This window comes from Talpa occidentalis, unplaced genomic scaffold (assembly GCF_014898055.3).
Source record: "Talpa occidentalis isolate TD23 unplaced genomic scaffold, MPIMG_talOcc4v2.1 talOcc4.5, whole genome shotgun sequence".
Classification (NCBI taxonomy): Eukaryota; Metazoa; Chordata; class Mammalia; order Eulipotyphla; family Talpidae; genus Talpa; species Talpa occidentalis.
In genome coordinates this window covers 64345716-64371057 of record NW_023604861.1, presented here as the reverse complement: position 1 = coordinate 64371057, position 25342 = coordinate 64345716, and the positions used below count along the sequence as shown (strand labels likewise).

At 43.1% G+C, this 25342-nt stretch overlaps 1 protein-coding gene across 2 annotated transcripts in view; it reads right to left on the bottom strand.

The window, feature by feature from the left end:
* Positions 1-25342, bottom strand: part of LATS2 (large tumor suppressor kinase 2) — a 69822-nt gene continuing 44480 nt past the window's right edge. For both annotated transcript variants that reach the window (XM_054701968.1, XM_037527350.2), the window contains 6 exons: positions 11716-11848; positions 9263-10683; positions 7699-8281; positions 6518-6700; positions 4716-4822; positions 1-2357 (listed from right to left, as the gene is read on the bottom strand). In XM_054701968.1, the coding sequence (XP_054557943.1) occupies positions 1863-2357; positions 4716-4822; positions 6518-6700; positions 7699-8281; positions 9263-10683; positions 11716-11848 (2922 nt within the window). In that variant the 3' untranslated portion in view covers positions 1-1862. The remainder of the gene's footprint in view (positions 2358-4715; positions 4823-6517; positions 6701-7698; positions 8282-9262; positions 10684-11715; positions 11849-25342) is intronic.

Genomic DNA, 25342 nt, shown 5'->3' with positions numbered 1-25342 from the left:
CAGGACTTGGATTCAAAATTTTAATAATAAATTGTGCCAGTAAAAGCTTTTCAAAGGCAATGATATATCAATAAATAACAGTTAAATTGAGTTCCTGAGAAAGAACCTACCACATGAAAGTATGTCAGAGCGATGTAAATAACAACATGGCATTACTATAAAATAGCGAAAATACTGACAGTCACGATACAAGCACAGCAGACTTCAGAGTTTGCCATTCATACAAATGTAAACCAGTACACAGGAATCATTTTTTTTTTTTAAGTTTAGGCATTGATAAACTTAAAAGTGTTGTTGCCTAGATATATACTAAATAATGGATACATTATGCTAAAAACTTCAAGGAAAAATATGTGGAATAATACAATGAAAAAGATGCATCAGATTTTTAAAAAAGCAAAAAAGAATTGACCTTTTTACTCAAATATAAATCACTTTAAATAGGAATCATACTAATTTGAAATAAGGAATATTTTGTGTGCTTATCTATGTAGTTATATATACATCTACACTTCTACGAAAATATGTATGGCTTAATTATTTTTTTATTCCAATGTCACTTTCAAATAATCCTTGCTTTTTTACAAAGAGTAGAAAATTAATATACTTTCAAAATCAAGTTAAGATTGATACTTCAAAGCATACCAAAAAAACGTGAAAGCCCTAAGATTACTAAATTTCAATATGGTAACACTTCAGTTGTCTAAGAGGAGGAGCGATGTCACACAAACCCTTCAGTGTGGGGAGTCTGTTGGCAGCAGGGCTCAGCTCTTGGATTCCACGAATCAGCAATGCCAAGAACAAAAGAGCATGCTTGACTATCAAATTGGACACAGTTCCATAAGTAATTTAAACTATTTTTGGCGTAGCTAACCTAATCCCTTTTGATGTATACAAGTTTAGTATATGACAAATGTTTGAATTTACTCTCAAAAGAATCCAATCATACCCAATACACACACACAAAAATCACTTCTCAGTTACACATCTGCATATCTTTAACCCAGCAGGAGATACAATCATAAGGAAGAAGTCACCCACACAATACATTACCAGCACACTGTCTAGCACATCTCATTTAAAGATACTCGGTAAAAACATATTCACAGAACCGGCTGTGAAGGGCAAGATACGGTAATTTTATAATAGAAAACCCTGCTCATGCAGTACTCTCTACACACCAGACATCTGAAATCACACCCACAGAGTCACCTTGCTCACACTTTCTATTATACTATAATATGCAAAAGCAAAAAAAAAAAAAGCAGCTTTTAACATTTTATCACAATTTTGAAATGTGGGGAAAAATAAGACAAAACCACTGTGTGAATAAAATGGTTATCAGTAACATCAGAACAGTGTTTTCTTTTTTTACATTATTGCACAGAGATTTCTTATCACATGTTCTTCAGTTTTTATGTCTTTTCCTAAATGTGAATAAGTGCTATGGAAAAATACAAATGTAGAAAATAACAGCAGCATGATTTGTCAAAGTTATTCCCTATAATTTAGTAAGAAAAATGGCTATAAACAAAATAAATGCTCTTTTTAAACTGTACTGAATTTTTAAAAATATGGTTTTAATGCAGTTAATGTCCTCGAAAGCCAGTTTAAAGCAACGCTGATCCCTACCTCATATGAACCATTATCTAGAAACACAGATCTACTAAACTGCAGTCCTTTTTTAAAAGTTTTTTTGTTTGGTTTGGGGTGTTTTTTGAGAATGCCAGAATTTCAACTGAAGTCATCAATGAACTAACTTAAAAGCTGACCTCAACTTTCCAGCAGGTTTGTTAAAGAACTAGCTATGGGCCCCTGAGCCTTTGAGGAAGCTGAGGCTCTTGGACATGCCAACTCACGGTCTACACATACACTGGTTGGCAGCCTTCAGTCTGATCCACCAGATCAGAATTTTCCAAATCAGAGTTCTCAGCCTGGGAAGCTTCTGCTCCTGAAGGCTTTGGGCACCGAAAGGGATAGCCATTGTCATCGAAGAACCTTCGGAAAGTGAATTCGTAAAATGCGTGCTCAGGGTGCTTGTTATTTGGGGAGGTGAGAGTGTCCCAGGCCTTAGTGCTGTCTTCGCTACCATCATTCCATGGGTTTTCTTCATCGACAGGGTCAAAGTTTGAGGTGTCCATGGGGTGGCTGATTTTGGGAACGTAGGGGGCTGGCTGCTTCCGGATGTCATTAGAGAAGTCTATGGCACTGAAGAACGGGTGAGCCTTCAAATCATCAGCCCCATCCCTCCCCAGCCGGTGGTCGGCGGCACAACACAGTTTAGTGATGAGGTCCCGGGCCTCAGGGCTCAGCTTCACCTGGGCTGGAATATGGAGTGTGTTCTCCCAGTTTATCACCTGATGAGACACCAGAACCAAAATTTTAGTTTCTCCTTCACCTCCATACCAATCTGAGGCACTTTTGAGACAGTACGTGATGCTGTGAATTTTAAATAACTATAGTTTCATGACAAAGGACAGTCAGAACAGACAGAGAAGTAGCAGTTGCAGATCTGAACAGCTACGAAAACCAGTATGATTTAGTAGAGGGCTCACGACCTGAGGCAAGAGATGATGAAGCCAAACACAGACAGAAAGAGGTGGATTTATTTTTCTATCAGAAATACTGTTTAGCAAATATTTTTTACTTTCCACAAAAATGAAGACACTGATCATCTGAGTCACATCTTTAGCTACGGCAACAAATTTCTCATCATCTACCATGGTCTCGTGCAATACTTACTGTGACTGAGAGGTGGTCTATAGGGATTTTGCCAAAACAACGAAAGAAATGGAGAATAAAGTTGACTGGCCATGGCCTTGGCGTCAACCCAACCTCACAAACCTGTCATCAGGATGTTCAATAAATACATTTGTCACAGAGACATACAGTGAAGAGGACATCCAAAGGACTACTCCATTGCTTATGCTTAGAATAAAATAAGGTCAATATAACTGGCTATTGCCTGGGGTGGCTGGGCCTGGATGTCGGTGGGTATATGGGTGGGAGGGTTAGCTTGAACCTAAGTAGTTGTTTTAGTAGAACTGAAACTATAAAACTCATATAAGACAACACAGGAGAAACCCAACCTCAACTAGATGCTAGATTGACAATGATTTCTTGGATATAATATCAAAAGCAACAGCAACAAAAGTAAATATGTATCAATAGGACTTCACAAAACTTTACAACTTTTGTGAATCAAAAGACACTATCAACAGAGGGAAAAGGCAACTCATGGAATGAGAGACTACATTTGCAAAGTATATATCTGATAAAAGATTAATATCCAGAATCTACAAAGAATTCCTACAATGACACAACAAAGCCCTAATTAAAAAAGGGCAAAGGACTTGAATAGACATTTCTCTAAAGAAAATATACAAATGTCTGGTAAACATGTAAATAAAAAAAAAGATCAACATCACTAGGGAAATACAAATCAAATCAAATACAAATCAAATCAAATACAAATACAAATCAAAACCACAATGCAATACCACTTCATACCCACTAGGCTGGCTTCTATTTTAAAAAAAGGAAAAGAAGTGTCTATGAGGATGTAGAGAAATTGGAACCCTTGTACACTGTTGGTGGAAATGTGAAAAGGTACAGCCGCCATGTGAAATGGTAGTTCCTTAAAAAGTTAAACATAGGGCCTCCCTGGTGGTGCAAGGGGTTAAGACACAACCTATGAAGCTCATCACAGCCACTGCAGCACAAGTTCGATCACAGGCCAGGGAGCAATCCACATGGTGCAGCAGACCTCTCCTGACTTGCCCGCTGCTCCCCTCAGCAGTGTATTTCAGTCGATCTGCCTGTTCTGATCCCCACTCTGTCTCTGGTGAACCCTCTCACCCCCCACAACTCTGGCCTGTACCCCAGTTCTTGTATGTATAAATAAATAAAATCTTTTAAAAAATGTGAAAACATAGACGACTATATTTTTTTTTCAAATGCCAAATCCCAATTTTCTTAATACTAAAGTGAAACTAAGACTTAATTTAGTTTTTTTTCTAATGAAGGTATTATTAATTTAGGGTATACTATGGACTATGGGGTATAAGAGTACTTCCTGGAATTGTTAGTAAATGTGTGTCAGCTGGGAAGTGCACTGTTCTAGGGAGTTGCAGATTTCAGCTGTGTTTCCATTCAATCTTTCTTAAGTAATCAAATTTTTCTTTTTTTTTTTTTAAGTAATCAGATCTTTCTTAAGTGAATGGTTATCATTCTAAAACTGGTTACTTAGTACTGAATGACTAATTGAATAATTAATTACTTTTGAGTATTAGGAAAATGCACAACGACCACATAACTTAACGCTGTAACACCTAAATAAAAAAGCTGATCTCTTCAGGTATACTTCATGAGGTTTTTTTATTTGTGTTTGAATGGTGGGTACAGCAGCAGTAGAAAACAGATCTGCAGCCTACTTTATTATTTCTCACTGTCCACAGTTCTCATCTGGAAATACCATGACAGAGGTGACCAAGGAGTCCAGTACAATTTCAGAGACCCATATACATTAAAAACCATGTCTAACTCTGCCTTTATTAATAAAACTAAAAAAAAAAATTAAATAGGTGATAATATTAATACTTAAAAAAAAATTCCATTATGTACAACTAATAAAAGGTCAAATGTTGGTGAGAGACCTGCGGCTTCATCTAAAGCCATTGTCTGTGACTAGCTGACACCCTGTCCTACTTAGTTACCTTCAGTTGAGTTTCCGTGGGAGTAGGGGCCAAAAAGGGCGGCTGCCCCACCAGCATCTCGAAGAGAATCACTCCAACACTCCACCAGTCACAGAGCTGAGTGTATCCTGGAAGACAAAGTCCCACTCAATTCCAGCACAGCACGTGTACTCTTCAGAGAGCTTTATGAAAGTCTGGAAACCCTAACTTGCTGTTAAGTGAGGAACTGTGTGGAAGCGGCACACATGTATAAACATGAAAATCTACCTAGAACAAATGTGTCTCCTGGTACGTGTGGCTGGTGTGGAATGTGGGAAAGGGCATTTGTCAGGCTTTAAAATCTGCATGTGAGGGCTAAGAAAAGACTTTAAAAGGATTGCTATTAGTGTTAGTAACAATAGCAACTAGATTTTCAAGTTATTAATAAAATATAGGTACTAATTAGAACAGGACTAACTGAAAATTAGAAAGTGCCTTGACTTGAGACGGTCAGGTGTGGTCAGCCATGCGGGGGCCTGAGGTGGCTTTCTAAGCCAGTTTCAGAAGATGCTGAGGACTGTGGAGGAGGGGAGGAAAGGGGGCACTTGGGTAAAGGGAACCATAACCGAAGATCTGTTTTTTGTGGGAGGCTCTCAAGGAGCCACACCTTTCCTCACAGAGCTCCCAGGTGTGGAAGTCAAGGTAGGACATCGGGCAGCAGAGTTGGGACCAGCCTCAAAGCTGTGAAGCAGGTTCCCTTTTCTCTGATTTTCTCCCACTTTTCCTTCAGACCCCACATCCCAGTCCAAGCCATGCTCTAGTCTTCATGTCACTGATTCCTCGCTCTTCCTGCTTCCTTTCTCTCCTCCTGTCCAGACCGGCACAAAGGCTGCAGAGTAACCTCATCCACCAGCTCCTCTGGACTATTGCACAAGATGTGGGAGGGATTGGGGGTGTCTTCCCCACTGCCAACACCTCCCACTTTGGGCAAGGAGGTTGACAACACAGCCTCTCTGGGTGATTACTGTTATATGGGGGGCTCTGCCTTGGATTACCGTAGTTGACAAAGAAAATTCAGACTTGATCCTAGTCTGGTTGGTAATAAAGATTTGAAATAATGTGAAAAAATAGGTCACTGATCTCTGGATTCATTACATACAATCAGATCAAGAAACTACTGTTGCTGTGGCCACCGAACTGATCACAGAGTGATTCCTCTTGCACCCCATTACAGTTAAATTTGTTAAACACAGCACTTATCCAGGAGGCCAATTTTTCTGAGCACTTGGGATTTTAAACACACTCCTTTCCCCAAATCTTAACTTCAAGGTGCTTCTGGACTACTAGGAGAGAAATGGAGGGACAAAAAATTGTATTCTGTCATATTCAGTAACCAGATGGAGATGGTATGACCCAGCTAGAAGCCCTGAGTGTTTGGCTTCAGCAGACACAGTGGTGTGACCCTCAGAGTTGTGCCATCACATAACTCCATCAGACTCAGTCTATACTGACTCCGAGTCCCAGGAAGAAAGTCTGCACCCTTCACTCAATCTCACTTCCCAGCCAAAGGAAGGGGCAAGTGGAGACTGGCCCAAAGGTGCATGTTCTATCACCTGGGAGAGAGGGGAATTCCAGAACAAAAGTGAGGGATGCTGGAGATGTTTGTTAAGGAAGTAATTTATCTTACAGGCATCTATGAGTAAAAAGATAGAATGGGGATATGCAGAGTGTCAGAAAACAGGGGCTGAAGTGGTACTCAGTGTTGACCTCGCTGCACACGTCTGAAGTCCAGATCACCGCTGGTGAGGTTTAGCAAGAGCTCAAAGGCAGGAGGAAGCACACACCTTTTCTGAGGAGCACTTCCGGTGCAATATAATTTGGGGTCCCAACCAGAGAATGCGCCAGACACCGCTGATGTTGCTTCTTGACTCTCTGCTCCAGGGTCTTCAGCCTGTCTCCACACCGACAGTTGGATACATCGTCCCAGAGATCACTGGGCTCCATACTGTCCTGCCTGATGTGGCTTCCTTTCATGCAGGAATAAAGGTAGGGAAAGACAAGAATAAAAAACAAAGTAAGAATAAAAAACAAAGAATAAAAAACAAAATTGTGGTATTCAACAATATCACAAATTCATAGCTTCAAACAGAAAAGTGATCCAATTCAGTGATCCCTGATGCACTCACAGAAAGAATCCCCATCAACTGTTCCATTGGCTGGCCTGGTATGGGTCTGAGACACAAGCCATGAGCCAGAGAGAAGCACCAAGACACAAAAACAAAGGGTGTGGTGAGGACAACTTTGCTGAGGGGCAGTGCAATACTGAACAAGAAAGGCCCAGGGAGTGTCAGGCATGGCACCTCTCAGGCCAAAGGTGAACCATCCATCTGACAAGACAAGTTTTAAAATGTGCATGGAAAAGCATGAGGATTTTAAAAACGTGAACAAAAATAACTTCACTACTAGAAAACAGGAATTGAATGATTTAAGATGAATTTTGAGTTAAAAAAACAAAAGCAGGAGCCTGAACTGTATTAAATAACTATTTCTAGAATCTAAGTCATAAGTTAAGTAATGATCAGGTGTTTCTGACTTCTGCAAAGAGCAGAACTAGAGGAGATGGAGTTACACTACATCTATATCTATACCTATAAATACCTATGCATTCAGGTGAGCTGTAAGAGAGGGCTCCTTGGAAGGTTGTTTGGAGACTTACATCTTAAGTCTCAATTCAACAGGGCAAAGCAATGGTTCCTCACAAAACTTCATGCTATCCCATAGCTTTTTCCCTAAAAAAATTACAGTAAAACTAAAATCTACTAACTTAAAAAAAATAAATCTCACACATGATACTATTCCTCCTTTAGGGAGAAAAAGATGTCACACCAAATTATAAAATAATGGAGTGACAAATAATTTCAAAATAATTAGGAACCACGGGGGTTGGCGGGGAGGAAACAGTTCCCTTAGCTTGCTTAGTTATATCTGCATGTAGCAAGTGTTTGCAGTATGCCTGCGACAATACCTTTCTGGTAGTATTTGGAATTGTGTGTCCACCTAAATCCAGTGCAGAGGCCAAAATCTGTCAGTTTGATGTGACCATCAAGATCTATCAAAATATTGTCTGGCTTGATGTCTCGGTGGATAAAGCCCATCTTGTGGACACTCTCAATGGCCAGGGTCAACTCTGCGATGTAGAACCGGGCCAGGTGCTCAGGGAAGACCTCCATCCGGATCAGCAGGCTCATCATATCCCCCCCCGGAATGTAGTCCATCACAAAGTATAGGCTGTCCTTGTCTTGGAAGGAGTAGTAAAGCTTGACCACCCACTCATTGTCCGCCTCTGCCAGGATGTCCCTCTCAGCCTTGACGTGGGCCACCTGATTTCGGTTCAGGACGTCCTTCTTCCGCAGGGTCTTCATGGCATACAGGGCATGAGTGTCCACTTTACAAGCAAGGCACACTTCTCCAAAGGCACCAATACCCAGGGTTTTGATTTTTACAAACATGGACTTGTCCATCTTGGCCCTCTTGAGCCTGTTGTAATTAGACTCCTTCTGGTAGAGGATCTTCCTCATCTGTTCTTGCTCAGCTTCACAAAGTCCAGCCTGAGTAGAAGGAAACAAGGAAGAGTCATAGAGGTAACCCTGTGACAGGAAATGGCAGGGATGGGTGATGCCTTAGAGCTGAGAGAATGCTTCTGAGAATACAGAAGAATTGGGTCCAAAATACCATAAGCAATATAATCACCAGCTTTGTCCTGTTTATAGGCATATATAGACACAGGTCTGGAAGTCAAAGGGAAGACAAAATAGAGTTCTTTCTCTAGGTGACTTTAGGCTCTAAAAACTAAAGGAAACCTCTACTAAAAACCTGCGGAAAACTAGACTTCTGGTGATTACCTCAAAGAAAAATAAAGAGAAAATCTGTGGAAAAGGGGATACAAAACCCCTGCACCTGAAAGAGGAATCCGGTATTATAGTAGCTCAGAGAAAACGGAAAAAAGTCAACAAAAATGAGATGGCAGAGGGAGCACAAATTTGACTTTTTAGAATCAGAAATTACTGGCTGCATATGATTTAATTTACATTTTAATTTAAACAATTTCATTAATAATTACCTTCTCCAACAGCTTACAATAAACTATGGTAAATTTAAAACATTACCTGGTAATTATAAATTTAATGGAAGGGTAAATGGATCACTATTAGATCTATTTTTTCTTTATATATCCCACAATTTCAATTTATAAAACTTCAAACTTCCTTTCTACTCTCAAGGTTTTTATTACTAGTAAAACGATGAATGTTATTGAACAAGGACGCACCATAAAAATCAATTTGGTGATCCACCTGTCAGCCAGACCATGCATGGCTATGGTTGATCCCCTAAAGGATCAGGGGGAAGGGAAAGAGAGGTTCTACATGTGTCACTCCTCCAAAATATTCACCCCACAACCTGACTATCACCCCATGAGGCCACTGCTTGTAATAAAGACAAAGCAGAAACAAAGGAGGGATCTGCTGTGATTCCTGCCACCAATTTAAGACACAGCCAAGGTCAGAAGGTAGAGTGAAATGAGAAATTACTTTTGCCATCTCTTGTTCCAGCTGTAGCCTCCGGTTGACCTTCTGCTGGTAGGTTTTTATGACATTTTCCACGTGCTGCTCCATGAAGAATTTAAATGCATATGGTGAGTAGCTCTTGATGCGAGACTCTCTCTTCTCTTCATCTCTGCTGTTTTTCCGTACAGGAACAGGAGAAGTCTGGATCTGCTTTTTGTCCTTCCCCATCTTCTCCCCTTTGGTGTTTTTGTGGCTCTTGTCACTCCCTTCTGCAGGGTCTGCGGCCTGGCTCCCTCGGAGGCTCTGCTCCATCCCCACACACAGGCTATCCACATTGAATTGCTCCGACTTCCCCTGAAGCAACAAATGCTTGGGGTATGGTGGGGGCGGGCACCTTATCTCCGGGCTGCCATACTCAATGTCGAGTGGGTATGTGCTGGTGCCCCCCAAGGGTACAGGATGCTCCTCCTTGGAATCCAGACTTTCCACTCCTGGGGTAGGTGCTGGTACCCAGGCTGGGTGGGAGGGCCCCACAGCTGTCTGGGGCTCTGGCCTCATCACCCTCACGCTCTTGACCGGGTGCAGGATGTGGGCAGCTGTCACGGCTGTGATGGTGTTGGGAGAGGACACAGAAGGCTCCGTTTTGCTGGGCACTCCTGCCCTGATGGGCACGACTACTTGTTGCTGGTGGTTGTTGAAGGAGTTGGTTCTGCTAGGGACAGGGCCTTCCTGCAGGAATGCCACATGCTGGCGGCTAGGTGCTTCCAGGCCTGGCTTCTGAAGAGAGTCTCGACGGGACAGGGTGGAGGACTGCCACTGCTGGCCAGGAGCATTGTTCATGTCATACAGATCCATGTTGAGACTATTTCTAGAAGGGCTGAGCAGATTTGGGGGGGGGCTGTCACTCACAAACATCTGGCCCCGAGAGCCCATCAGGTGCACTGGGTGGGCCTGTTTATGGTGTGGATGTGACACGTACAAACCTGCCACTGGCCCCTGGGGCTGAAAGGCATGGCCAGACCCTGGTGGCACAGCCGGGCCCTTGGTAGCAAGGTTTGAGTATCCTCCTGCCTCCTGTGTTTTGCTCTGGAAGGAGGAGCTACGCTGGATGCTGTAGCCCAGTGGCTCCCCTGGCACCAGCAGATGTGGCCTATAGTGTGGGCCTTGCAGTGAGAGGACTTGGCCTCCCTGATTGGGCACAGGGAAGTTCATCCCTGCAGCTTCCAAGTTTGCAGCAAAGCCTTTGGGTGGGTGCTGATGGCTGCCAGGCACGCTGTGAGGACTGACTCCTGCGAAAAGAAAGTCCATGTACTGACGAGGCACTTCCTCCAGCGTGCCGGCACCCTCGTAGGCGGCCCCGCTCAGCTGATGGTAAGATGGGAAAGGGTCTCCCGTCCCATCAAAGCTCGGCCTCCGTGGCACAGTGGTTGGTGCGACGCCCTTTCCTGCAGAAGGAAGAATGGAAGATGGCATCAGAAGGTGCCTGCTCAGTTGGTCCTGGCACTTGCAGGCCAGTTCCTCACTGTTGCAAAGTCCTTGGAGCAGATGCTGCTGCAGCACAATTTCTTCTATGACTAAAGACCCTTGGACACAGCTGAATTCTGCTGTGTCCAGACTATTGCCTATCCGGGTAGGTCCAGACTACTTTCTGCCCTGCTTACCTAAGACCCTCACAAAGACACTCAGAAAAGGAAAATCTACACTCACTGCAACAAGCAGATGTCACAGCCACACTAAGCCTTGTTCCCTGGGCTACTGGCTGCATCGTGACTACACATCCAAGGCAAATGTAGGTAATGATCATTATGGAATGTGGGCCTGCTGTTTCCCTGGGGAGGTGTGTTCTAAGACACACCTAGAACTCTTAAGAATCTGGACATGGATGGCTAACAGGGGACTCTGTAAGAAAATTCTTTCTGTCAAGAAGAAATTAAAAATTTGTGTCCCCTTAATAAGACACAATTTATAAAACTGTGCGACTGGCTCACTCAGGGATAAAGCCGCTTTTTCTAAGGTCTTCTGTAAAACAGGATAAACTCCTTTGTTAACTATCATGAATCTCTTATAATACCCAGGGATCTCAGGTACCCGCTCCATTCTGAGTCTTTTCAAAGACCCCCCCTATACGCCTGAGAAAAAAGTGAAAAAAACATTTTACTTCACTGTGCTGAGTTGCCTAATTTTAATATCCGTGAATTTTTTAATGTTTCATAGGACAAAGCAAGTACACAAAATCTTCTAGATAGGATGTACCACAGGTTATTTCAGGCAGGGGTAGAAACGCAGTTAAATCCCATGACCCCCTCCAGGCCCGAGTGTCAGAGCAGAACAGGTTCAACTCACCCATCACTGGAAAAAGGCAAAGTGCCACAGGACTGTCTGCCCCCGCGGCCACTTTGGACCTCCCTTCTGGCAAACTTCTGCATGTTTTTAAACCACAATCATCTTCACGGACAAGGCTGCAGCTGTGAGCTTACCTGGGGAGGTCTGCTTAATGACTCGCACAATCTGCTCGTTCCGCGGGTCTAGGTAGCCCATCTTACTGATGTACTCCAGGGCTGCCTCAATGCTCCTGCTGCCGGTCTGCTTGAGAGCGCGTCCCGCCATCTCCTGGGGGAAGAGCACAGATACTTCAATTGGATGCGTAAGTGCACGACATCCTACAGCCTGACGGATGTGACATAGCTGTGAAAGCTGGGGTCCTGCAGCCTGCTGTGGACCAGTATCAGAAAAAGCACAGTTGGTGATGTGTTGTAAAGTACCTAACAACCAAAGTCTAACACATATAAACCACAGACTGTTTAGTGTATGTCAAAAATATACAGGCATTTTGATAGTGGATCTGAAAGAATCCCAAGTTCTGCTTCTTCTTAGAAAACTTTTATGATTGAACTAATGAATTCTGGTTCGTGGATAAACCTCAGACTGAAAAAGTTTAATGTCAGAGAAGCTGGCCTGAACCCAGTTTTCCCCTCCTCCAGGCTAACTCTGCAAGATGGAGCGTCTGCAACGCTGAGGTCAGGACCTAGCAACTTGCCCCCAGGGGAGGAGGGATGCCAAACAATCATTTATGGAAAGCTTCCTGAATGCCAACAATTTACAATACCTGTGCTGGTTACATCACCAGACTGGGGCTAAGGGCCCTACTCTAGTGGGAGAAAGCAGAGACAGGCAGTGGAGGAGCCCTTGAACAATGCCCAGCACAAGATAGGCCCCCAAAATGCCTGTGGGATGAGTAATGGACAGTAACTGGACCACCACAGGGGAGATCCAGGCAACGTATGAGAGAATCAGAGGAGAGGGCACACCTGGGACCATTCCCAGAAGATGGCAGCTCTTCAAGAACAAAAAGAATCTGGGCAGGTGGAGAGTCAACCTGGCAGGTGGAATGGTCAGAGCAGAGGCCTGAGGGGAGATGGCTGAATGCCAGGCAGCCCCATTGAGGCATGAGGTGCTGGTGGGGAGGGACCCACAGATGGGCCCAGACCATCCAGGGTTCTGTCTTATTTGAAGACAGTCTCAGGAGCTTTCCCACAGGGATGTGGAATAAGAAGACCAATAGGAGCAGAGAGACAATAAGCAGAGCTGGTGGAGTTGTCTACAGGAAAGAAAAAGTAGGAGCTGACAGGGAGGCAGAAAGAGACAGGGCTGTGCAGGCTGTGGTACAGCTGTCTCCAAAGGGAAAGGCCAAGAGAGGGGAAAGGACCAGACACTGGCCTGCTGAGACGAAGGCAGGACAGAGAGTCAGTTACAGGGTATTCTACAGAAGGGAACAGGAGTATTTTGAAGTATTTAAAGGGCAGGCAAATGGGGAGATAGAAATTGAAAATATGTAACAAAAGGGGTATTACCAGGAAATGAGTTGTCTGAGGGCAGTGGGAGAGGAAGCCTCTGAGAAGGAGACTCCCTTATTTCGGGAGGGAAGAAAGGGTGACAAGACAGAAGTACAGGATTCTGCCACAGGACAGCGGTTGAGACCTGAGCAAAGAGCCACCAGATGGAGAACATGGCAGTTGTCCCAGACGCTGACAATGAATTATTCTCCTGACTTCCTAACTCTCTAAGCTTCCCAAGGTGGACTCAGAACTGACCAGGCCCCACTGTGCTCCTTCTGTTGCCAGGATAGGTGGCACCACACACCTGTGACCTTTATCAGACTCTTTTGTATGTCTGTCACATTAATAGTCACTCATATGCCCTAACACTGTGGCTAGAACAACTTGAGTGCTTAATATCCAATGGACTGTATAATATTAAAACCAGGTTTTCCATCACTGGCCATGTTCCAGCTGAGTGGTAAGTCAGAACATGTCTCTGTGCTTGGCTGAAAGTTCTGCTCATGTTGTCAGCCATGCCAGTGTGAGACGATGCAGGAGAAAAGCAGCCAGGAGATAGCCTCAGATGGAGGCTGGGGGTGACACCAAGAGAGGAGCAGTGGGTCACGAAGAGTTGTGAAAACGTCACATTTAGAATGGAGGAAGGTGAAGTTTCATCTTGCAAGGCAGACTGGGAAGTGGTAATAAGAAGAGAGCTGTTTTTACAAGTTGTACTTGAGTGGACAGAAAGGGCAAGTGTTTGTAGATTCGAAGAGCTGCTGGGAGAGATGTCAGAGGCTCAGAAGTGAGTATTTCAACACCTCACCTGTGGAAGGAAGGTAGTGCTTCAGCCTCCTACTTCACAGCTTTGCTATGTGAGTGAGATCACGTCTGCAGACAACTCCCGGCAGCTTGGACAAGATGTGGTATCAGACTCATCTGATCAGGATCCCCCTGGGGCTTTGGGTACCCACATGAAAAGTGGGCCAATGGAGCCAGAAGCCCTGACCACAGCCCTCAGTCAGTACCAACCTTTGTCTGTAATGGGACAGCCAGCTCCTGTCCCCACAGAGTGAACACCAGATGTGTTCGTTACTTCAGTGCCTGCTCAGTGTCAAGAAGGGCCAACTCCAGGGTCGGCCAGTTGACATGTGCACATTGAAACTCCTGTTCACCATCCACTATCCACCCTCAACTTCAAGATTTGTATGGTTATTGTACTTCGAGTAGGAACTAAACCACGGAAAAGCGATGAAGGAGACCACTAATAATGACTCGTGAAATGTAACCACACTGATGAGCCAGTCTTTTTATGAAATAATACCTTCATATAAGCCAAATCAGTCAAATCCTGCCCTTGCCTGTTCATCAGCCTTCATATAACAATATAATGAACCCTCAGAAGATACTAGTCTACACACACATAGAGCTGTGTTTTAGAGGCTGAAGGAAATACAAAATCACTTTTAATCCATCAGGAATATGCACCCTCTGTCACCCAGACACACCACCTGCCTGCTGCTACTGTCAACAGCCTCCAGGAGACATCCGAGAGTGCTAAGCACATTCACAGCACAGCATGCTCCTGTAGGGCCTGGAGTGTCACTGCAGAAAGTGACTCCACCCTGCTAAGGAGAGGTGCCGAGAGCCGGGAGCCTCTGCCTCCTGCACCCCTACCCCCCATGATCTCCACATGGTGTACCACTCTGAGCTTGGCCCCCAGGGGGGGTAGGCTTGAGACTCTACACAAAAGGTCAGCTGTCCCTCATGGCCCAGGTCAGAGATGATGGTGGGGGACTGAGGGCACAAACATACAACAGTATTTCTAAGAATGTCCCAACTCTGCCTCAGAGCATAGGTAACTCTCCTGGATGGCATGTGTTCGAACACAGGTGTGGCAGGGGTTCCACACCTCCAGCGCTTTACATGCCTCGCCCCTCTATCCTCGCTCCTCCCCTCCTCCCTGAGCCTCCTGTACCTTCACCGAACTGTCCCAGGGCATTTAGTCTCCTACATGAATAGGGGCCCAGAACATACAGGGGCAGCATCCTCCTAATTTTGATTTCCTAGGACCGTCAGTAGTATGTTTTGAATCAAACTGAAATGGGTTACAACATCTGTTATAGTGAAAAGAATAACAAAATACTGAAGGAGTAGGAGGGTGACTAATGAAGCCACAGGTAAAGTGATGTGGCGGCAATTCTGGGATCCAAGTAGTGACAAGGCAGCAGCCAGGCCCCACCTGCGAAGACTACCTCACTCACAACTGCCATGAAAAGAAAGACGCAGCATCGTCTACCCATCACCAGAAACTGCCAACGTCACTATTTCCCCCACACCTTCTTTTTTGGTGAATATCTATCACTGAAGCCAATCAGGGACGATCTGGGAGAACCTGGGCCCCTATCCTTCCCACACTCCTTTGCTGAGGAAAATGGCTTCCACTAAGGTCAGACAGAAACAAGTGAGGGAAACAGATGGGCCCTGAGCAGGCTAGAGGCAGCCCCACCCAGGGTAGCTACCACAGGAGCTGGAGCTGAGCTGTTCTTTGCACCCAGACAAGAGGATTTTTCTCAGAGCAAGATGTCTGCAACAAGATTCCTGAGACGCCCAGACCAGACCACATCCACCTCTGTACCTCAAGTATGTCTGGACTTACTGTAGAGCATAGGTAACCCTCACTTCTTCACTTCTGTTGCTCTGAATGCCTCTTCCCTTCTCCACTCCCTGTTTGTTTCATCTTGACTATCCATTTCACAAAGCTGCCCGTGAATTTCCAATGACCAATGAAAAAACAAAAACTACTCACTAATCTGTTATCAACTCCATAATGAAAATTAGTGGAAGGAAAAAGGCAACATAGGGAATAGCTAACAACAGCTAAATGTATGTAACAGAGGGCTGTCAATGACTAAGCTTGACAGAGGGAGACTCTTCTAAACAAAATTCACACCTGAGACTCAGAGATTTAGACATTGCAGAGATAGTGGCCACCCAACATTTAAACATGGAAGGTAAAATAGGCAGAACTTGCTATATGGAAAGTTGATCACGAATCCAATGGTCACTACAGAATTTACATGGAAATGAACGGATTTTGATGAAAATAAAAGTAACAATAGAAACTACTGGAAACTAATTTCTAACTAAACCTAGAGTGAATGATGACACATGGGAGGAGCTTATGCAAATTACAGAAGTTGTCCTGCCACCTGCCTTCCAGAGGAGCCCAGACTCCTCTGTCTACGCTGTGCTGCAGGAAGGTCACAAGAGTGAGATGCTCAGCTGTGAAGCGCATTATTTCCTTACTACCTGAGAGGCAGAGAGGACTGCAGGGTGACAGATACCAAATGGACTCATGCAGAGAAAAGGTCCCACAAAAGGCCTGGAAACACTGAACAAGGTTTGCCCAGAGTCCCCCAAACATTCAGCAACATGGAGTGATAACAGCAATGTGGGGCACCTCTCCTGGAAAACTTGTGAATGGGAGATGACACAAAAGAAGCCACACCCTGGCTCGCTGACGACAGCAGGGAGCCGAACACCATGTGCCAGGTACAGGCAAGCAGGTGGCAGGAAGCACGGCAGGGCACAGAGGGCTGAGAAGACAGGTAAGTACCCTCTGGGTAAGCAAGGAGGGCATGCAGAGGCACAAAGACAAGTGCACAGTCAGGGGATGGCAAGAGGCTGGTGTAGGAAGAAGTTAGAAGATGAGGCTGAATCTTGCATGGGGGCCGTGCAGCCAAATTGAGGAGCTCCGTACACCTCTTTCTCAAGAATGTATTGAGGTCTCATTTAAGTCTCAATGCAGAACTTGACATTCCAAGCACAATACCTGATCCAGAACAGCAGCACGAGGACATAATGGCAGCGAGCCTGGATGTGAGGATAAACTGCCTGGGCTCACATCGCCCCTCTGCCACTTAGAAGCTGTGCAACTTCCAGCCAGTTATTTGACCCAATTTATGCATTTATTTCATCATTTGTGAAAGAAGGCTAACAGGGCTGCTCTATAGATCAAAGGAAATAATGCTGTTTCAAAACAAACCATTTAAGGGTTGGATCTTTCAGTTCACAGAAGGATCGTGTTTCTGGTGAAGAATGTCAAGATTGTATTTATAGATTTTATACAGATTCAGTACTTAATATTGAATGTGGTATATTTCATCCTTACTACCATATTTATAAAAAGTTGTAATGAGTTCTTCTTACCAAGACTCAAACAGATACCTCCAATCTCTTCCAGTTTATCTCAGGCTGCCATGTAAATATGGGTGCTGAAATGTGAAAAGGTCAGGCAGCCCAACCCCAAATCAAGGGTATTGTCAAAGTATGAGGGAAAGGACAATCAGATGTTTCAGTTTCCTACACTAAAAAGTGACTAGAGATACCTGTTCAGTGAATGTGAAAGAATCTGACTCTGACCTGGGTATCAATAAAGGGAAGAAAGAGCCAGAAGCAGGGAGTGAGAGAAAGGATGCTGCTGGTTCTCCTGGGGTTAGGGGGGCTGCCCACAGTGTATGGGAAGATGTCGACAGAGAGCAAATGATGGATGCACCAAAACATGGACTAAGCTAACTTAAAACAAATGTTGGGGGGAAAATGCAAAAAAAAAAAAAAACAAAAACAAAACAAAAAAAAAACCAACCCCCAAATCAAACTATTTCCCCAAGTACATATTTTTCTATCATCTAATTAGTATTCCTGGGTCATTCTTCAGGAAAGTCTCTCCCACAGGAGTTCACAAAACCTTAAATGTTCAGTTGTATCTTATGCATGGCATACCACTTACTAATTATCAATAGTCTAAAACTGAGCAACACAGTGGGTTAACAAGACTTTGAAAACTGTCACCAATCAACATGCACCAATAAACTCTCACACACACCTAAATTCTCCTCAAGTACTATGGGTATGGATCATGGGTGCTCAGGTGGTGGGAGAACTACACCTGAAGGGAGAAATCAAATATAGTACAAAAATGAACAATGATGCAAGAAAATAAATTAATCAATTTTAAAAATTCTCCTCAAGTACTCTATTAAGCTTCATTTAGGATTGCCTAATGTCTCATTCAAAAGTTATACTGATCCATTAGAAACTCAGTCACCAGGTCCACGAGTCAGTCCTTTCTTCAACTCAGGTTACAGAAAATAACCATGCTGGAGAGCAGAAGCACCACATGAGGTGTGTTGCAGTTGGGACAATACTCCTCCACCGCTCCAGGCAGCTGCTAGTCACAACTACATGCCGCTGACCGCAATGGTTAAATTAAGGTAATTCAACACATACAAAACTGAACTCCTAACCTCACCCATCTGCTTCCTTCAGTCTTTGCATCTCAGTAAGTGACAATCCGATGCTCGCAACCTTGAGAGAAGCATCTGCTCTTGAGATTTCCTTCACATCTCAAATCCAACCCAGAAGCAATTTAGGGCCTCAACTTTTCCTAGATGACAGTGGCAGAAGATTCTGGATCCTTTTAAGGCAACAGTATTCCTCTTTAGGTATTTCTACCAAGCAATTTCTCCTTTTAACATTTTATTAACAAACAGTTGATAAGCCTGGTTCAGTCATAATAAATTCTGGAAATTCTGGACAATGTTATTTGTCCATATCCTGTCTGATATGAAAAGGACTCTAATGACACAGTGAGACAAAAGGGTAACAATGTAGGTGAGGTGTGGGTCACGTAATTGAGCCAACCTGGCAGAATCTCAGTTCCAGAGCTTCCCACAGGATAAGCCACTGTCTCTGTTGCAGCTGTATCACCATCTTCACGTCCCCTCTGCCCAGTGTGGCTCCTGCCCCTTGGGGCCTCCTGCCTGCCAGCTCTGATTATGACTGGCTGTCACAGGTCCACAAAGTCTGGCCCCACAAACCTTGCAGTCCACTTTTAGCCAGAAGTCGGCCAGCCCACAATGGAGGACCAGCCACCAGCCCTGCTATTCTCTGGCTCCTGGGACAGGCAGACACAGAGCCCTGGCCAGATGTGTGCCTGCTGGTCTTTACTCTCCTGACCTGTAACCTGGGAATGGATGCATTTTCTCTGACAGTGTCCATGGGGAAGAGATATGGCAAACCGCATTATATTCCTACAAAAATTTATGACTCGTAAGTCACGGGAAGACACAGTTGGGCTCACATATCCTAAACATCTCAAATATTTTATGGGAATCCTCACAAGCCTCAAAGTAATTTAAATTCAGTGAAAAGTTATTAAGTAGGAAGGAAGGAATCTTCTACATAGATCTCCTGTGGACATCCCCCCTCCTCCCTCTTGCTGGTTAGGAAGCATTTTTCAAATGCTAGCTGAACCATACCTCAACATTTTATATTCCAAAAATAACTTTTGCCTTAAAAAAACCCACAAACTTTGGTCTTGTTGGGTCTCTGGTTCTCCTATCTACTGTCTCTCAGTCTTCGTCATATGCAGTACCAATTTCAGTTCAAAGTTCATACTGGAGGAAGAGTGAGGCTCTGGCCACAGCTTCCTTAATAAACTCAGACCCAAAAGCCACATGAACACTGAACCTTCTGAGGGCCTCAGACATCCCACCCACTCTCTGAATAAAGCTTCCTTGGCCACTCAAGGAAAAAGATGAGAGCACAACCAATTTCTAAACTAGGCACTTTCCCTCTTCTTTACCTTTTAAAGAAATCTGATCCAAAAGACAAGGTTTCTTGAAGAGAACAAGGAAAAAGTAAGAGCTTAGTGAGCAGAGTTTCTGAAGGGCTCCCAGTGGAAAGGTGACTGGGCAAGGAATAAAGCCTGAAACAGCGCTCTCTTGGTAGTCTGAGGATTCTGAAGTCCACATTCTTTAACAGAGTTTCCTGCAGCATTTTATTCCCTAAAGAGAAAGCTTCCAGGAGTTCTTTGCAAACAAAGTGGAAAACTGTTTTCAGGGCATCCTGTCTCCAGCTGTCAGCCTTGATTAGAACACAGGCCCTGGGCAGGATGTGTGTGAATCACAAGGCGGCCAGCGTCCACTGCTCCACCATTCTTTGCATTACATGTATTTCTCCAAGAAAATGAAGAGCTCTCTGTGGGCTTTTGAAAGCTTTCTTTTCTGTGTGTTCAAATTATGGCTGGAAAAATAAAGTGACAGAAATGACCATTCTCTCAGGTCAAACGATCTATCTGAAACAAAGTCCAATATTGAAACACACCAGCCATTGGCTTAATCAATGCAGGCAGGTTAAAAACCAAAAAAGCTATCTTCCCTCCATCTGGTTTGGTTTAGCTAAATAAATACTGAAAATATAAACAAAGCACACCTTTGCTAAGGAACTGCTGAAGGAAGTATTTCTCAAGAAAAGTATATGTTGATTTTTATGTAGTCATACGCTCTACCCATGAACTATATACCCCCATATGTTGATATTTATGGACACAGGTTTTATGACATTTCTCTTGGGTAGTATGGAAATGTTAAGACAATGCAGTAAAGCCACCCTTCGCCAGTAATGCACATGACAGTCAGAAAGGCCGAGCTAGCACAAGTTCTGTTGATTTCACAGAACTGGTAAAATATGTTTCTGTAGCTAATACTGCTGCGACTGGCTTAAAGTCCATTTTGAGCAACAGAATAAACATCACAGGGCCAAGGAAAGAAGGAATAAAATACTTTGGAAAAAAGTTAATTGGCTTAAGTTTATAGATTCAACCCAATAAAAACTCCTTTCTCAGAAATTCACAGAAAATTCTTTTTCCAGCTGGAGGAGCTAACCTATTCCAAGATCTTGTCTTTTTTATGACAAGTTAGTTTTTACAAAGGTACTGAAAATGTATTTTCTGGTTAATTATAAACTACAAAAGGTTACATCAGAACTCTATTATGTTCATTATTGTACCCCCATGGGCCCAACACAGTGCCTAGCACAGAGGAGGTACCCCATAATACATGTTGAATCAATGAGATTTCAAATTCCTTTTGAGTATCAAATTTACCTAGTGTTCTAGATAAAACTAAACCTTTCTGGCCCAGTAATATTTGGAGTACTACTGCAATGAGTTATACTGCATTTCAGCAAGAATGGTTTAGTGACATTTTTTCACGTTCCTTCCATCATCAGGTCTCACTCTGAAGGGTTTAGACATCAGTTATGGGCAGTGTTAAGTCCAGATTACTTGTACAGATAAAGGGAAACCAGCTATAGGATTGACTGAGAGGCAGAAGCAGCTTCTTTTGTTGGTGGGGTTCATTTTGTGCTCTTTTGTTATTACTGTCCTGCCCTGAAAAAAGTCCCATGATTCAGACACAGCAAGGAACAGGACCCAGACACTCAGCCACTTGTGCACAATTTTTGAGATGTGCTGAAAGAAACATCCACACATAGCTATGAATAGTGAAAACCATATAATAATCCATATCACACATATGCTCTCACCTAAAACCTGAATAAAACTTACTCACAAACTTCTGTAAGACAACAAAATATCTTTAGCCTTATCAATAGTCAACTTTGAAATTTTTCCTAGATCGGTGTTATAAATAGAATTGAAGGGATTGTGAAAAATTAATTTTTGATAACCAGTATTTTCCTTTTTTATTATAGTATATTGTTTAAAAATGTCAGAAAAAAAACTTCACCTTTTATCCTCATCCTACATCTAGGAAATATCATAACTCTGCTACAAATACTAAGGCACTAAATATACCCTCTTTCAGTGACTTCCAGCAAAAACCAAATGTTGTCTACACCAGCAGCAACCAGCTACTATGTTAATTTCACTGTGAGAACTTACTCAGAAAACCTCTCTTTGAGAAAACTCCATATAAGTAACTCTCCATACCAAAAGCAGAATCTGTAACTGCCTCCCTTAACTGTTAAGTCCAGTTCTATTATAAGGAAGAAAAACAGGAGAAAAGATAATATAGTGGATGACCCTGGGCCATACATTTGTTCTCAGACATAAGACTAATCAGGGCACCAAACAACTCACATGAAAAAAACGTGCTGCAGAGGAAAATATGGCAAAACCAGAAACAAATTCATCTTCATTATAAAAGTGCTTCTCTCCCAGATTTCTAAGGCAATTTAAAGAGACCAAGTAGTTAGATGGCAACACATTATCAACAAAACCTTAGCAAAGTGCCTGGCATGTGAAGGGTAGTTAGCATAACAGAGTAAAACACAGAGCCCATCTCCCTATATCCTTCCAAGAAGAAAAAATCAGCATTCTCTCTAGCGCTACATTTTACTATTTAGTTTTTATTATGACTGACAATTTCATAAAAACACTTTCCCTTATGTGCGGGTGATGCAGTTCTTTGCATTTTTTTTTTCACAATTCATATTATTTTATCTCTTCAAAGATCTTACTCTGCAGTTTGAAAACTTTGCTAAAAGTGCTTGGGAGCTGTCAGTAACCAATACCTTCCCCTAAAAAGATAACTAATAATGTGAAACTTTTGAAAATGTGATCCATTCAATTAGGTGGTGCTCTTTATATCCTCTAAACTTCAAGGACCATGTAGAAGTGATACATTTTATTTACGCTGATCTAGTTTCACTTTTCTGAATCAATTATACTTAAACATAGATCAGCTAAGGTTAACAGATATATAAATTGACAGGTCAAAAGGTGTCTAAAACCTCAAGCATGTGTAAAATATGTAGACTTCAATAATACTTATTTTAAAATTACCTTTTATGGAATAAATGAAGGCACGTTTCCTCCTGTGTTGGAATGGCTTATTCTGTCCTTAGCACTAAAGTGTGGGGTGTTGGGTGAGGTCTGTGAAGGAATTTACAACTATGAGGTGATAAGGGATTTGACACTGAAAAGCAAAGTCAGGCCAAAGGGCAGAGAAGAGTACTATATGAGTTCTATATGAGAGAACCAAGGGTTCAGCAAGGTCATCAAGGCCTTGACGAAAGAAGGGCAGGAATCACTTCAGCAGACCACACCCTCCTTGGGGTGGTGGGGAAGAGGTCACCCTTCTGATATCTATCACCCATGTGCCCCCACCAACACCCTCAGAAAGCTGAGTCCCACTATTGGACTACTTTTCCTTCCTAGTCCTCTTCCAGCCACCCTCTTACTCACCCACTCCTGGAAGTAGTCCAAGGAAGTAGGAGGGAGCCAGATGTGGTGAGTATGAACCCTGGATCAGCCTCAGTCTACCAGTGTGGTCTAAGGGACTTTCCTTAATCATTGTGTACACTTCCTCCTCTGTGAAAGTAGATGTGATGATCCCACCTACTTCTGAATATTTAAGCACTTCCAATGGTCCCTGGCATACAGTAGGCACACAGTTAATGTTAGCTGTATAGTGTGACAGACAACATGAAGTAAAAAGGCTGCTTTACATTAACAGTACATCTAGGGAAATGCTTTATGTTTTTGTTAAAATATTTTTAATTTATCAAAAGTAAAATCCTAAGTTTATTGGTTTTTTTATTGCTCCCACTCTTAAGCTCTGATATTTTGTTCATTATGGATTACAAAAATCTGTTGAGCGTAACTGACAAGTAACATATTGGTTTCAGGTATACAATGATTTGGTTATTTGTAAACATTGTAAGACCATTACTATAGTAAATACAGTTACCATCTGTCACCACACACCAGGACTTATGTTGCAAATAAGCCTTTGCCCCCTTTCCAAGGGTTTGAAGAGACCAAGTGAGCTATACCAAAGTCAGGGGAAGAACTTTCATTTAATAGCCAGGGAGTTCTATGTTTTAGGATTTACTCGCTTGTAAAGTTTGGCAACTTTCAAGTATGTGCTATAATATCATTGACTGTAGCTGCCCAGCTGTACATTATGTCCCCTTGATTTATTTTATAACTGAAAGTTTGCATTTTACCCTCTTCGCCTGTTTGCCTACCCCAAGCCCCTGCCCATAGTTTAATTTGTTTTTCCATTGATACATTTGTCTAGAGAAAAGAAAACTCGGATTTTCTTGTTAACAGCTTTTTGCTCTACTAAAGTGGCAAAGGGAAGGTGGATGTACCTATTTTCCCTTTCATACAGACCATAAAATCAGTTTACACGATTTACCTGAAAGCATAATAAATTCCCCTGTGACATAGGTAAGCCTGGCAAGATTTTTCGTGAAAGCAGTGAGGAATTTCTGGAATAAGCACTCCAGCTTCCCACTATATCAGCTAAAAGAACATCTGCAAGTGGCTGCCTTGTTTCAGCATTGTCACTGGAGCTCTGCGAGCAAAAGGGAAGCAAAATGCTCTGCACTGCTTTTAGCCACAGGGTCAGAGAAGTTATGCAAGAAAACCCCCATAAAGAAAACTGTATTTTTAATTCATAAGCCCTGACTCCCGTTTACTACAAAATATTAAAGGGCAAAAAAGGACCACAAATTTCTCTCAAAAACAGCTAGAGAGTCACAAATACTGTCCTGTGCAAAAGGAAGGCACACCTAGACTTACCCTGCAAATAAGAGTTCTCCAGACAGACAACAGGAAACAAAGGGCCAGTCGTCTGCCTCACTCTACTTGGAGAACCTCTCTCCAGAGTGTTGCCATGAGGAAGAGTGTTTTCATAGACTGTTGTTTCTACCTTGCCATGAAAATGGAAGATAACCTGCCCAGGATGGAGCAGACACCCCTTCATACTAGCTGGCTTTCTAAAGACATGCCCACCCTGCTTTTCTGTAACCAGGACAGACACCATCAGCTCTGCCACACCACAGCCTCTATAGGTGAATGTGTGCAAGCATATGTTCAAGTCAGTGAGTGAGTGTGTGCATTTTCAGAGCTCCCGCTGAGTGTGACATGTGGTCAGGGTTGAGAACTGTAGCTCAGCTCATGAATTTACCTTGATGCTCTAGACGTCCGCAAACACAATCCCTCACTTTTACTCCTACTGGCTGTGCAAACCTGCCCTTTTAGCAGCTTCAGATAGCTCAGCAAGAAGCTGAGCTCACCTTTTCAAAGAGTCTTTGCCTTCTTTCCAAGGGTTTGAGGAGACCAAGTGAGCTATACCAAAGTCAGGGGAAGAACTTTCACTTAATGGCCAAGGAGTTCTATGTTGCTTCCTGAGCCAGGGAAACTGAACGCTCATTAAGAGGAGAACATAGATGGGGGATTTTACAGAAACAAACCAAAATCAATTTGGATATGAAATTGGGGGTTTCGTTTATGGGTTTTTGAAAAATTGAAGTTGATATAAAGTCATTCACCCTGATAGACTATAATTGATCCTCATTATGTTCAGAAGGGGATTTTCCAGATGCTTCTTCCAAAGGGAAATAGTCACAATGCCCTATTTTAAAAATAATCACCACCTTCTGAGACACATCTATTACATTTTTTTTGTAC